General features: G+C 53.7%; 3 protein-coding genes across 3 annotated transcripts; 1 reads left to right on the forward strand and 2 right to left on the reverse strand.

Moving 5' to 3' along the window:
* Positions 1-510: 510 nt before the first annotated feature.
* K460DRAFT_356222 (uncharacterized protein) lies at positions 511-3,904 on the reverse strand (the record flags this gene model as incomplete). Its single annotated transcript, XM_040931945.1, has 2 exons — positions 511-3,629; positions 3,682-3,904. 2 exons carry the CDS (start codon positions 3,902-3,904, stop codon positions 511-513), a joined length of 3,342 nt encoding a protein of 1,113 aa, XP_040789129.1.
* Positions 3,905-5,311: 1,407 nt separating this feature from the next.
* Positions 5,312-11,008, forward strand: K460DRAFT_285961 (carbamoyl-phosphate synth; the record flags this gene model as incomplete). Its single annotated transcript, XM_040928852.1, has 4 exons — positions 5,312-5,936; positions 5,987-8,390; positions 8,443-10,900; positions 10,952-11,008. 4 exons carry the CDS (start codon positions 5,312-5,314, stop codon positions 11,006-11,008), a joined length of 5,544 nt encoding a protein of 1,847 aa, XP_040789130.1.
* Positions 11,009-11,663: 655 nt separating this feature from the next.
* K460DRAFT_282517 (vesicle-associated membrane protein-like protein) lies at positions 11,664-12,517 on the reverse strand (the record flags this gene model as incomplete). Its single annotated transcript, XM_040928579.1, has 3 exons — positions 11,664-11,689; positions 11,749-12,425; positions 12,483-12,517. The coding sequence occupies 3 exons, from the start codon at positions 12,515-12,517 to the stop codon at positions 11,664-11,666; spliced, it is 738 nt and encodes a 245-aa protein (XP_040789131.1).
* Between the last annotated feature and the right edge of the window lie 317 nt (positions 12,518-12,834).

Below are 12,834 nucleotides of genomic sequence, written 5' to 3' on the forward strand. Positions count from 1 at the left end.
GTGAGCGACTGCGACAGCAACTGCGCTTCCGCGGGCATCCTTCACTACCATGACGGTGGCCATGTGCCAGCGTTAGCGACGTGACAGCGACTAGTAGGAGATGGTGAAAAGCGGTCAAGTCAAGCTTGACGTGGACGGGTGATGTTCGAAACGCCACGGGAGACGTCACGGGGCCACAACCCTGCAGGAGGGGCATCAGTCCCGAAACTTGAATTTGAGCCTCGGATGCACATGCAGTCAGCGACATTGTGCCCCTGTCTAGACTTGGACTCGGATCGTAGAAGCAAAAGAGAGCAAAAATGCAACTAGATTACGCTCGTGACTAAGTTAAGGATGATGGTCTTACAAATGCATGGAATGCTCGCTGAATCCGACACCCCAAAACGCCGCATTATGATGCCATGGTCAAGGCAAACCCAACCTCAATCGATGCAAAACACTTGAAAACAACGCAAACTATGCGAACCTTGTGATGCTGAAGGCGCGACCAAGACTGGGTATTATGTCGCTTCAAAGACTCGAGCCCATCCTCTCCTCGCCGCTATCCTTCCTACCAATTCTCTTCTTCCCCTTTCCCTTTCTCTTTACAGGCTCGTTCGGCGGCGAATGCGTTCCGCGACTAGCAGTTTGGCTATCCCCCTGCTTGAGCCCCTTTACTTCTTTCAACATATCGCGGAATCCTTCTTCCAACGTTGTCATCCGGGCGAGCATGATCCTACTCATGCGGTTGGAGTCCGAGTCCGCATCGCTACCCTTCTGTTCGCGTGCCTTCATCCGTGCTGCGAGCTCGAATTGTGTCGTAAACGACGCAGGGAGAGCGGCGTTGAGATTGCCAAAATTGGGATTGAGGTTGTTATCCCCAATATCTGAAGCAAGATCTAGCGCGATTGCGTTCAACGAAGGCTCGCGTCCTCGGTGGTTTGTCGTGAGGAAGTCAGCCATATTGGGGACCTGTCGACCTGTGTCGCGAGGCGGCATGATTGCACGAGGACGGCTTGCTTGCCCAGAAGGACCAGGCAGGCGCTTGGGCGTGCGAACGCCAGCCACAGCCGGAGTCGCGGTTCCAGTTCCTGTACCACTACGTGTGCCCGTCTTGGGGCGCTTTTCGGGAGACAAAGGGCGTGTTAAAAAGGTCGCTTCTTTCGATGGGCTGAATAGAACCGTGCTAGTTGACACATTGCGAGCATGCCCAGGTTTCAACTTCGAAAGTATCTTCGTAGGCGACTTGTCGCCGTGCTTTCCCTGAAAGCTAACCTCAGATGGCGAGGCTGTTTTCGCCGGCGTACGCGTTGCTGTCCTTGGTATCATAGCCATAGGAGTGCGGAAGAAATCTTCGTCGGATGATTCATGCCCGGTTTGCGGCCGCTTGTTCTCTTTGATGGAGCTTGGAACGATTCGCGGGGTTATCTGGTTGTCGGAACTCGCACGGTCTTCTTCGTCATCACCATCGGCGTCCGTCTGCTGTGGCACCTCTGCCATACCCATTGCTAGCTCGTCCTCTTCTAGGATAGGTCGGACGAAGGAACTAATGTTCTCATCTGGATCTGAGGCCGCAGTCCTGGTTGCGGCGAGCGGGTGCCTCCGCCTGGGCTGACCTGCAGTCTTGGTACGCCGCAAGTATGGCCTATTACGACCCTCTAGCCGGTCCAAAACTGATTGTGAATCATCTTGTGGGGGGGTGTTTTCGTCGTCGTCGCCCATTTTCCTCATCCAATCTGACACTACATTACTCGATTTCCTCCTACCTGTCGGGTACTGTGGACGTGCCTGAATGCTAGGGTCTCGATACGGCCGGCGGAAGACTTCTTCAAGCGCCCGATCTTTGTGGAATGTCGTGACAGAAGGCTCACGTAGCCGGGGGCTGAACATGTCGACGGGCCCACGAATGCTGAATGCCGGTACAGGCGCCTTGGATTCTTGTCGACCACGTTGTTCTACTAGGTCTGCTGGACCATATGCAAGGTGTGACAGAAGCACCCGCTCGTAGAAGAAGATAGTAAACAGGATCGGGATGTGCGTCAGCTTGATGACGAGTCGGTTCATGCGAAGAAATTTCTTAAAAGGCATGGTGTACTTCAATGGGATGAGCAGCCACCCGATGATGTTTGTCGGAGGTATGTAGGAGAATAGCGCGTCCGACTTGACCATGGAGATGGTGTTGACAGCAAAAAGGAACTGATGTTCCTCGTCGGCGTTCTTGACGACAGCCATGAACGAGTTCGTCAGGACCGTTACCAGTATGGTGACGATGAGGAAGTGACAGATGAAGAGAAATAGAGCAAGCAAGAATTTGCCCAAGACGTTCACCTCTACCCAAAGGTCCCACGCAGCGGGCGTGAACCCCATGACTAGCTGGAAAATCGTATACGCGGCATCTGAAGCCGTCAGGTCCCTCTTAAAGGCCATGCTAAAGGCGATAAAGAAACCACTGCAGCTTATGCAAATTAAGATGAGGATGGCGACCAAGTCCATGGCCATCATCTTGAATGCGATGAGCAGTTGCGAGAAGTATTGGTAGTGGTCTAGCGCAGAGAAGAGTCGAGGGAAAAGCAGAACAGCAGTAGCTCCAAGGACATCGTACGCCATGGCTGCGACGCTGTGTCGACTGACGTCAGGCATTAGGATCCCATAAAGGCGCAAGATGTAATACGCCATAAACATCAAAAGAATGCCTAAATCGAAGGCGTTCCACACACTCATTATGTAGAGCCCGAATCCTTGCTCGGAGAAGCCAACGACCTCGTCAAGCATGTACCCAGCACTCCAAAACCAGAAAAGAACCTCCAGGGCTGTGATGTCGTCGGACTTTTCTGAAAGAACCGCCAGGAACAGGCCTAGCATGATTCCGAACGACAGCGTGGAAAACAAATTGCGGTAGCGGGGGACTCGAAGACGTGACAGTTTGAACAGTGAGGCATCGTGGGGATCGTAGAGAGTCACTGTACGTCTCATGAGTACGGCAGGTGGAGGTAGCGGCGGGGCCTGCTTCGTGGGTGACAGGCGGCGAGACGGGCCTGTGCCAGGAGAGATGTTATCAAAAGAGCTGTAACCGCGGCCGCGAGGGGAGTCAGGCTTCCTGTGCAGACTGTCGGCAACCGAGTGGAATACAATTGTACCCGCCCATATGGCTTCCAGTTGTCGCACAACGAGGGGGTGAGCAAGGAACTTCTTGGCCTGGGCGCGAATAGCAATCTCGAGTGTAGATATGCGCGCAGAGCGAGGAGCCTGCCGAGCCCAGTTGGCGCCGCCTGGGGTCCTCACGGCAGGCCCAGGCATCTCCAAACCTTGCAGCGGGTCGAGGTCGTAGGAGAGGGCATCGATGAGTTCCCGCGTCGAGTATTCCTTCAAGAGGCGCATTGCCAGCAACTCGCATATGAGCGCCCGGGTCTTGCTGACTCCCATATTCCCAGGGTTCTCCTCTCCCTCCTTCTTGAATTGTAGGCAATTTGCGAGCAGGCAGTACAGGGTGCCCCGCGAGAAGTGGTCGGATCGGATCTGCTGCTGGATAGGCTTGACGAGGAACTGGGAGACTTGTGGCGAGCGCAGTTGGTCCCAGGAGAGCGTGGTCTCACATCGCTGGACGAGTAGGATTCGGATTGCATGCGTGGTGCTGTAGATGGGCAGGCGATCTAGAATCGTGGTTAGCATGCACGGTAAACAAAGCGCTGTAGCTATACATACCTAGGACTGCGGACGAGAAGACGGGCAGCAAGGGCTCGTCCTGTCGGCGGCCTTGATGCTCGTCTTCGTCCTCGCCATCATACTGTGCTACGACCTCTGGGTCGTCGTCCTCTGCCTCGGATGCCTCTCCATTCTGGCGACTGCGGTACCTGTTGAGCGCAGCAAGCAGAGGCGTAGTTTCAGAGGGACGGCTTTTCTTGGACCGCAAAAGTGAGGCGAACATGGAATCTACCTCGAGCCTCGCGCTGAGAAGGACGCCCCGTCAGCGTGGCCGTGGGGTCGTCGAGGGCGTTATAGAAAAATGGGTGGAATCAATCAATCAACAAGGCGTTTGACTACGGCACGGCAGCCGAGCTTGATAAGAGAGGATCGTGGGCCGCGCTCCTTCCCAATTTCGTACCACACCCCATTTCACCGCCTCCAGGCCCTCCAGGCCTCTTCCCGGCGTCATACTGAGGAAAGGAGATCATGAGGACGGGATGCGCGCGTCGGATCGTGGAGAAGAGGGACGCACAGATAAGGTGTGAGACTCACACACCAATGGCAGCACTGGCTGCATGCACACTACGATGACGAGATCACCCCATGTACCAGGGAGGTGCAGCAGCGAGAGGCCATGCATGGCCAGTATCGCTGCAGTTAGTCTTGGTGAGAGGGTTATAATTATAATGCCTCCACCCACCAGCCTTCACATGCTTGCTACGAGGGCTGATGATATTTCGCCCATTCTTCCTCTCGTCTCCCACGCCGCGTCAAATTCAGTTCGGCCATCTCCTGTCTAGCATCCATTTTCGTTTACTCGTACCCTTGCATCTAGACCTGCGGGACGAGAAAGGGGGCCCTGTATGCCCAGTAGGTAGTAGCATTGCGTGATATGCTTCATTTCCGTGTGTCAACAGGCGGCATGCTAGCCATGGCGTGAAAATAGAGGCTTTTTTTTTTCTCTTCTGTCCACATGCATCTTTGAAAAAAGGGCACAGTGGACGGCTATCGATATTCGAATGTTGAAGGATGCGGATCTCTGTTCCCCCCCTGCTGCATGGTGCTGCTTGCGACGCCATTGGCAGCGTTGGCGACTTCATGCACATCAGTAGCCATCTCCACACCGCCTTGTGCATGGGAATAGAGTCTGTTTGTGATAAGTCGAACTGTCAAAGAGAAGGTTGCTTTCCCTGTTCCCGTTTCTCAAGGTCGAATATGAGGGAGGCATTAACAAAGTTTTCGCGTTCCTCCTAATAGACGCGTTACCAAACTTTTGGCGGGTCTCACGCTTCATCGAGACGGTCCTACTTCAGCATGTATAGACCGCATATCCTCGAACAAGAGACAAGAGACCCAAGACCATCAACGAGTCTACCAGTCAATCAACCACAATCACATGCAGCCTCGCGTCGTCCACGGTATCGTTCGTAGCAGAGCGAACCGGCCAGCATCGTCATTGGTCCCATGGCGGGGCTAAACCTGCCCCGCATTAGTCTCGCCGGTTCGGGTCTCGAAATTTTGCTGCAGTGAGGGTTGCAACTTTTTTTTTTCAACTACCCCAATTGTCTTTTCTCTGTACCTATTGTCTGGCAGACTCGCTACACAAAGGGTTCCTGAGCCCCGCGAGCTGTCTCTCATCCCTTCCAATATGGCTCTCCGCCCCGATGAAAGCCAGAATCTGGCTCTCGAGCTGCAGGATGGCTACGTCTGCTTCGGACGCAGCTTCGGCGCTGAGAAGAGCATTGCTGGAGAACTCGTCTTCCAGACTGGCATGGTCGGCTACCCTGAATCTATAACAGACCCGTCCTACCGAGGCCAGATTCTGGTCATTACATTCCCTCTCGTGGGCAACTATGGCGTGCCCTCGCGTGAGGAGATGGACAGCCTCTTGAAAGACATACCCGCGCACTTCGAGGCCAAAGAGATCCACATTGCTGGCCTGGTAGTCGCTACATACGCAGAAGAAGAGTACTCGCATCACCTAGCCACTTCTTCGCTGGGTGCATGGTTGAAGGAGCAGGGCGTGCCCGCCATCACTGGCGTGGACACGCGAGCGCTGACGAAGCGCATCCGGGAGGAGGGAAGCATGCTGGGACGACTGATGCAGAGGACCAAGCCATCGCCCATCTCTACCGCAATCACCGCAATCGCCGCACTCACCAATGGCGCTCTCAACACGGCCGAGGTCGCAGAAGGCGACATGGAGGAGTGGAGGGGCAGCTTCGAGCAAATCGAATGGCTCGATCCAAACAAGACAAACCTTGTGGCTGAAGGTAACATGACTTGCAATAGTCCACAAACATCTTTTCTGACGCCTACCCAGTCTCCATCAAAGAGCCCAAGCTCTACTCTCCCGACCCCGCAAATGCCCTCTATCATCCCTCTGGCCGCCCCGTACGCGTATTAACCGTCGACGTCGGTCTCAAATACAACCAGCTGAGATGCCTGGTGCGACGAGGAGTCGAGGTCTTGCAGGTCCCATGGGACTACGACTTTCCTCAGCTTGCTGGCAAGGACTACGATGGCCTGTTCATCTCCAACGGTCCCGGTGATCCAGCTATGATGGAGGCTACCGTGAAGCACATCAAGGCAGCCATGGACGAGGCGCGCACACCTGTTTTCGGTATCTGTCTTGGCCACCAACTGCTCGCACGCGCTGCAGGCGCAGGCACGCTCAAGATGAAGTTTGGCAACCGCGGCCACAACATCCCCTGCACCAGCTTGGTCACAGGCAAGTGCCACATCACGTCACAAAATCACGGTTACGCTGTAGACTCAAAGACACTGCCTCAAGGCTGGGAAGAGCTCTTCGTCAACGCCAACGATGGCAGCAACGAGGGTATCCGGCACGCACGCAGGCCGTACTTCAGTGTCCAATTCCACCCAGAGCACACTCCTGGTCCCCGTGACACCGAGTACCTGTTCGATGTCTTCATCAACACAATCCAAAAGTCTATCGAGTCAACTGCAATCATGTCACAAGCAGTCGAATTCCCGGGTGGCACTTTCGAGGAGAACAAGAAGCTGGCTCCGCGGGTGGACGTCAAGAAAGTCCTCGTGCTCGGCAGTGGAGGCCTGAGCATTGGGCAAGCTGGAGAGTTCGATTACTCTGGAAGCCAGGCCATCAAGGCTTTGAAAGAAGAGGGCATCTATACTATTCTGATCAACCCCAACATCGCCACCATCCAAACCTCAAAGGGCCTTGCCGACAAGGTCTACTTTTTACCAGTCAATGCCGACTTTGTGCGCAAGGTCATCCAGAAAGAGCGCCCTGATGGTATCTATGTCACATTCGGTGGCCAAACCGCCCTTCAAGTGGGTATCCAGCTCAAGGACGAGTTCGAGGGACTCGGCGTCAAGGTCCTCGGAACGCCGATCGACACCATCATCACAACTGAAGATCGAGAGCTGTTCGCGCGAAGCATGGAGTCCATCGGAGAGAAGTGCGCCAAGTCTGCATCTGCCAACAACGTCGAAGAGGCCATGCACGCTGTCAAGGACATTGGCTTCCCTGTCATTGTTCGAGCTGCCTATGCTCTTGGTGGACTCGGAAGTGGCTTTGCAAACAACGAGGCCCAGCTGCTTGACCTTTGCAACAAGGCCTTCGCTGCCAGCCCGCAAGTGCTGATCGAACGCAGTATGAAGGGATGGAAAGAAATTGAATACGAAGTTGTACGCGATGCCCGAGACAACTGCATCACAGTCTGCAACATGGAGAACTTTGATCCTCTGGGTATTCATACTGGAGACTCCATCGTCGTCGCGCCATCGCAAACGCTTTCAGATGAAGACTACAACATGCTTCGGACGACAGCGGTGAACGTCATTCGCCATCTCGGCGTTGTCGGAGAGTGCAACATTCAATACGCCTTGAACCCGTTCTCCCGCGAGTACTGCATTATCGAGGTAAACGCCCGTCTATCGCGTTCATCCGCTCTAGCCTCCAAGGCCACCGGCTATCCTCTTGCTTTCGTCGCAGCTAAGCTCGGTCTCAACATCCCGCTGAACGAGATCTCCAACTCCGTAACTCGCGTCACGTGCGCGTGCTTCGAGCCATCTCTCGACTATGTCGTCGTGAAGATCCCCCGATGGGATTTGAAGAAGTTCACGCGTGTTTCGACACTCCTCGGCTCATCTATGAAGAGTGTCGGTGAAGTCATGAGCATTGGCAGAACATTCGAAGAGGCCATTCAGAAGGCTATTCGGGAGATCGATCCTAGTAACCTCGGTTTTAATGAGACCGCTGCTTTGATGGGAATCGATCAGGAGCTCCAGACCCCCTCGGATCAGCGACTATTCGCCATTGCCAACGCTATGAAGTCTGGCTACAGTGTCGACAAGATCTGGGAGATGACGCAGATCGACAAGTGGTTCCTCAGCCGTCTCAAGGGTCTCAGTGACTTTGAAAAGTCCATGTCCAGCTACACCACAGTTAGCATCACCGTGCCTCTGTTGAAGAAGGCAAAGGCGCTAGGTTACTCAGATCGCCAGCTCGCCAAGTTCTGGGCCTCCAACGAACTTGCCGTGCGTCGTACGCGTGTAGATGCTGGAATCCTCCCCGTTGTTAAGCAGATTGACACCGTGGGGGGTGAGTTTCCCGCTACCACCAACTATTTATACCTCACTTACAATGGCACGGAGCACGATGTCGACTTCAACGACAACGGCGTCATGGTTCTTGGCTCCGGCGTGTACCGTATCGGTTCCTCGGTCGAGTTCGACTCATGGTGAGTACCTGATGTATACATGCATGTGAAGCATAAACTGACTATCCTTTAGCTCCGTTCGAGCTATCCGCACGTTACGCGAGCAAGGTTTCAAAACTATCATGTTGAACTACAACCCCGAGACCGTTTCGACTGATTACGACGAGGCTGATCGTCTGTACTTCGAAGACATATCGCTCGAGACTGTGCTCGACATCTATACACTGGAAAACTCGAGCGGCGTCATCGGCGCTATGGGTGGTCAGCAGGCGAATAACATCGCTCTGCCTCTGCATCGCATGAACGTCAAGATGCTCGGTACTTCGCCGGAGATGATCGACACTGCCGAGAATCGATACAAGTTTTCTCGTATGCTGGATCGCATTGCAGTTGACCAGCCCGCCTGGAAAGAGCTTACCAGCATTGAGGAGGCTACAGCGTTCTGTGACAAAGTTTCTTACCCGGTGCTCGTCCGTCCGTCTTACGTGCTCTCCGGAGCTGCGATGAACACTGTGTACTCCAAGCACGATCTCGCCAACTACCTGAACCAAGCAGTCGATGTGTCAAAGGACCACCCTGTTGTCATCACCAAGTACATCGAGAACGCAAAGGAGATCGAGATGGATGCCGTTGCACGCAACGGAATCATGATCGGACACTTTATCTCCGAGCACGTAGAAAATGCCGGCGTGCATTCTGGTGACGCTACTCTCATCCTTCCACCGCAGGACTTATCTGAGGAGACCGTCCGCCAGATTGAGGATGCGACGAAAAAGATCGGGCTTGCGTTGAATATAACGGGACCTTACAACATTCAGTTCATTGCGAAAGACAACGAGATCAAGGTCATTGAGTGCAACGTCCGCGCATCGCGGTCTTTCCCCTTTGTCTCCAAGGTCATGGGTGTCGATTTGATTGAGATGGCCACCAAGGCCATGGCTGGCCTCCCCCTTACCCCATATCCGCCAGTCAACATTCCTGCGGACTATGTAGGTGTCAAGGTCCCTCAATTCTCCTTTTCTCGGTTGTCTGGTGCCGACCCAGTGCTCGGTGTGGAGATGGCCTCGACGGGAGAAGTCGCCTGCTTTGGTCGCACCAAATACGAAGCCTACCTCAAGGGCCTCATCGCAACAGGCTTCAGGCTGCCGAAGAAGAACATCTTGTTATCTATTGGCTCTTTCAAAGACAAACTGGAGATGCTGCCCTCGATCGAGCGCTTGCACAAGATGGGCTACAAGCTCTTCGCTACTGCTGGAACAGCGGACTATATTCAGGAGCATGGCCTCCCAGTCAAGTTTTTGGAAGTCCTTCCAAGTGGCGAACACGACGAACAAAAGTCGGAATATTCGCTGACGCAGCACTTGTCGAACAACCTCATTGATCTGTACATCAATTTGCCCTCAAGCAACCGCTTCCGACGACCAGCCAACTACATGAGCAGAGGGTACCGCACGCGACGAATGGCCGTCGACTACCAAACTCCTCTTGTGACCAATGTCAAGAATGCAAAGCTTTTGATCGAGGCTATCTCTCGCTATCACGATCTCGAGATTAGTAAGGTGGATTTCCAGGAGTTTGCCGCTGCTCCGGGGTCCCATGAGCAGTCGTCTTTAGACGTGCATGGGCTGAACAACTCGTTGTCTTTAACGCAGCTTCTTGCGAAGTCACCATTCAAGGGAAAGCATGTCACTTCTGTCAAGCAATTCAGCCGTGCAGACCTACATCTTCTGTTTACCATCGCTCAGGAGATGCGTCTCGGTGCTCAACGACAAGGATGTCTTGACATTCTCAAAGGTCGCCTTCTCTGCACCATGTTCTGCGAGCCATCAACGAGGACGTCTGCTTCTTTCGAAGCCGCTATGAAGCGTCTAGGTGGTGAGGTCGTCGTCATCAACGAATCAGTATCATCCACGCAAAAGGGCGAGTCTATTGCTGACACCATCCGCACACTGGGGTGCTATGGTGACGCCATCATTCTGCGCCACCCGGATGAGGAGTCCGTGAACATCGCCACCAAGTTCTCCGATGTTCCCATCATTAATGCTGGAAACGGTAGTCGTGAGCATCCGACCCAGGCACTGCTCGACATCTTCACGATCCGTGAAGAGCTGGGAACTGTCAATGGTCTCAACATCACATTCGTGGGCGATCTCAAGTACGGCCGCACAGTGCACTCCCTCTGCAAGCTCCTCTCCCACTACGACGTCACCGTCAACCTTGTGTCCCCCGCCTCCCTCAGCATGCCGTCTGGTGTCTGCGATGGGCTCAAGTCCCGTGGCCAGCTGAACCACGTCACCAACGAGCTCACTGACGACATTGTCGCCGCTTCCGACGTCTTGTACTGCACGCGCGTACAAAAGGAGCGATTCCCTGATCTGGCAACTTATGATGCTGTCAAGGATGCGTTCGTGATTAATAACAAGGTGCTGAAGGGGGCGAAGGAGCATATGATTGTGATGCACCCGCTACCGAGGAATAACGAGATTCATGAAGAGGTGGACTTTGATCCCAGGGCGGCATATTTCAGACAGGTGAGTGCTGTGTTCATTTTGTTTTGATATATTTGACTGACATGACGATAGATGAGGTACGGTCTGTACACGCGCATGGCATTGCTTGCTATGGTCATGGCTCCGTAAGGTGCCGTACCATACGCGGCAAATGTTTGCATCTTTTGGTGTTTGGGGCCGGCGTTCCGATGTCCCATCAGCATACAAACACACAAAGGACAAGAAAAGTTTTCGTTCCTGACTTTCATTTGGGCTTCTACGACACTCGACGCATTACTTTAGACGGGCATTTATTCTAGATAGACATCTAAAAGCATTTCACGGGAGTTTTGTTCTACGGCTGATGGAGCCGTGTCATTGGGTACATGTATGATGTAAATTTTGCATTTTCAAGGATGGGGGGAAGCTATTTCACTTTTTCTCCGATCAGTTTTGGCGTTCGCGTCTGGTCGCGTGGGGAGGTTCACCTTCGGGTTATATTCGGCTGGCGTCTTGTTCGATGGTGCATTTGAAGGGATTGGGAAAACTCTCTTGGGAAAACGGGCAAGGATCTGCATGGAATGGTGTTATGAGAGAAAATTCGGTCTGGCATGATGAACGCTGTCAAATGGGCAAGCTATGTAAAAGTCCACTCTAAACGCCTCGCCTGATGGTATACAATGAACAAACAGAATTCATTTCAGAACTCTTTGTGATGCCAGAACCCCTTCGTGTATGTCTGGCCGCGTCACGACTTGCGCTGAGATGCCTACTGAAATTCATGCTCATATCGTCTTGCAGGCCTTTAGTGACGCAGACACCGTCCCCAAGCTGCAACTCGTTAGCACTTCTCTCCATAGCCAAACACTACCAATAAAGAGGGAACTTACCAGGCAAACCACACCCAAACCCAACGAAGAGATAAATCAAAAAGATGACAACCAAGCACAATAAAACCATCAATTTTATGTTCTTCCACCACATTCTCCGCTTCAAATTTCTACTCCTCACCCGGAAATCGCGCGCATTCTCGCCCAAGCGGCCTGTCTTATCGACCAGCACACTCATATGCTCACCGCGCTCCAGGACGCGCTCAATGTTCTCAGTCATGATTTCGCGCACGCCCTCAATTTCGCGTTGCGCGGTGCGTAAAGCATCCTGCTGGCCCGCCTGTGTGCTACCTTGCTCAAGCATCAGCTTCTTGAGCGCCCCATTGAAGGATGCGCAACCATAGGGCGGCAGATCACTAAAGTTTGTCGAAGCCGTCTCGAATTCAGCGAAGAACTTCTTCTCCAAGTTGGTCAAGAAGCCAAAGGGGATGCGTTGGCCTAGGTCGCGCTCGGCGATGACGAGGAAGGTAAGGCCGCCCGCTGAGGCTTGCGCGCCGGGGAAGTCGGCAGGCGACTTGACGAGGCAGTGGATGAAGTACTTGGACTGGTCGATTGTCTTGTGTGCGGACGTGGTGTGGGTGAGGCGCGGGAGGACGAGCGAGACGAGCGAGGAGGCATTGCTGCTGGCCGAGGCGGTGTGTTCGGTGAGGACGGTGGTGTTGTGCGCTATGCATGCACTGTATTGCTATTAGACTTGGTGATCTGGGGAGGGTGTTGTAAAGGGGAGACAGTACTATAGCAGAGGCGTAGATGAGGACGAGGATGCCATGGCAAAGGGTGGTGGAGCTGGAAGCTGCCTTTGTCGCCTTGAAGCAGCAGGTTTGGTTGGTGATATCAGACCCCGAGAGACAAGGGTGCTTTGTTCTGTCTCAGAGTGTGCTTCGATTGGAGTCGTGGTGTTGGTGGTTGCAGCAGGAAAGCTGGGGATGGTGCCTCTGGCCATCCGCGTCATCGCCAAGCTGACCCGGATCTGCCAGTGACCCGATTGGCGTCTGTGGTAGGGCTGATCTTTTGTGACTTTGGTCTTCGAGCGCGTGAATATCGCGCGGCGGTCTGCGCTGAGGGCTCGGAAACTGTTCTACTTGT

The sequence above is a fragment of the Cucurbitaria berberidis genome, assembly GCF_010015615.1.
Source record: "Cucurbitaria berberidis CBS 394.84 unplaced genomic scaffold K460scaffold_3, whole genome shotgun sequence".
Taxonomy (NCBI): domain Eukaryota; kingdom Fungi; phylum Ascomycota; class Dothideomycetes; order Pleosporales; family Cucurbitariaceae; genus Cucurbitaria; species Cucurbitaria berberidis.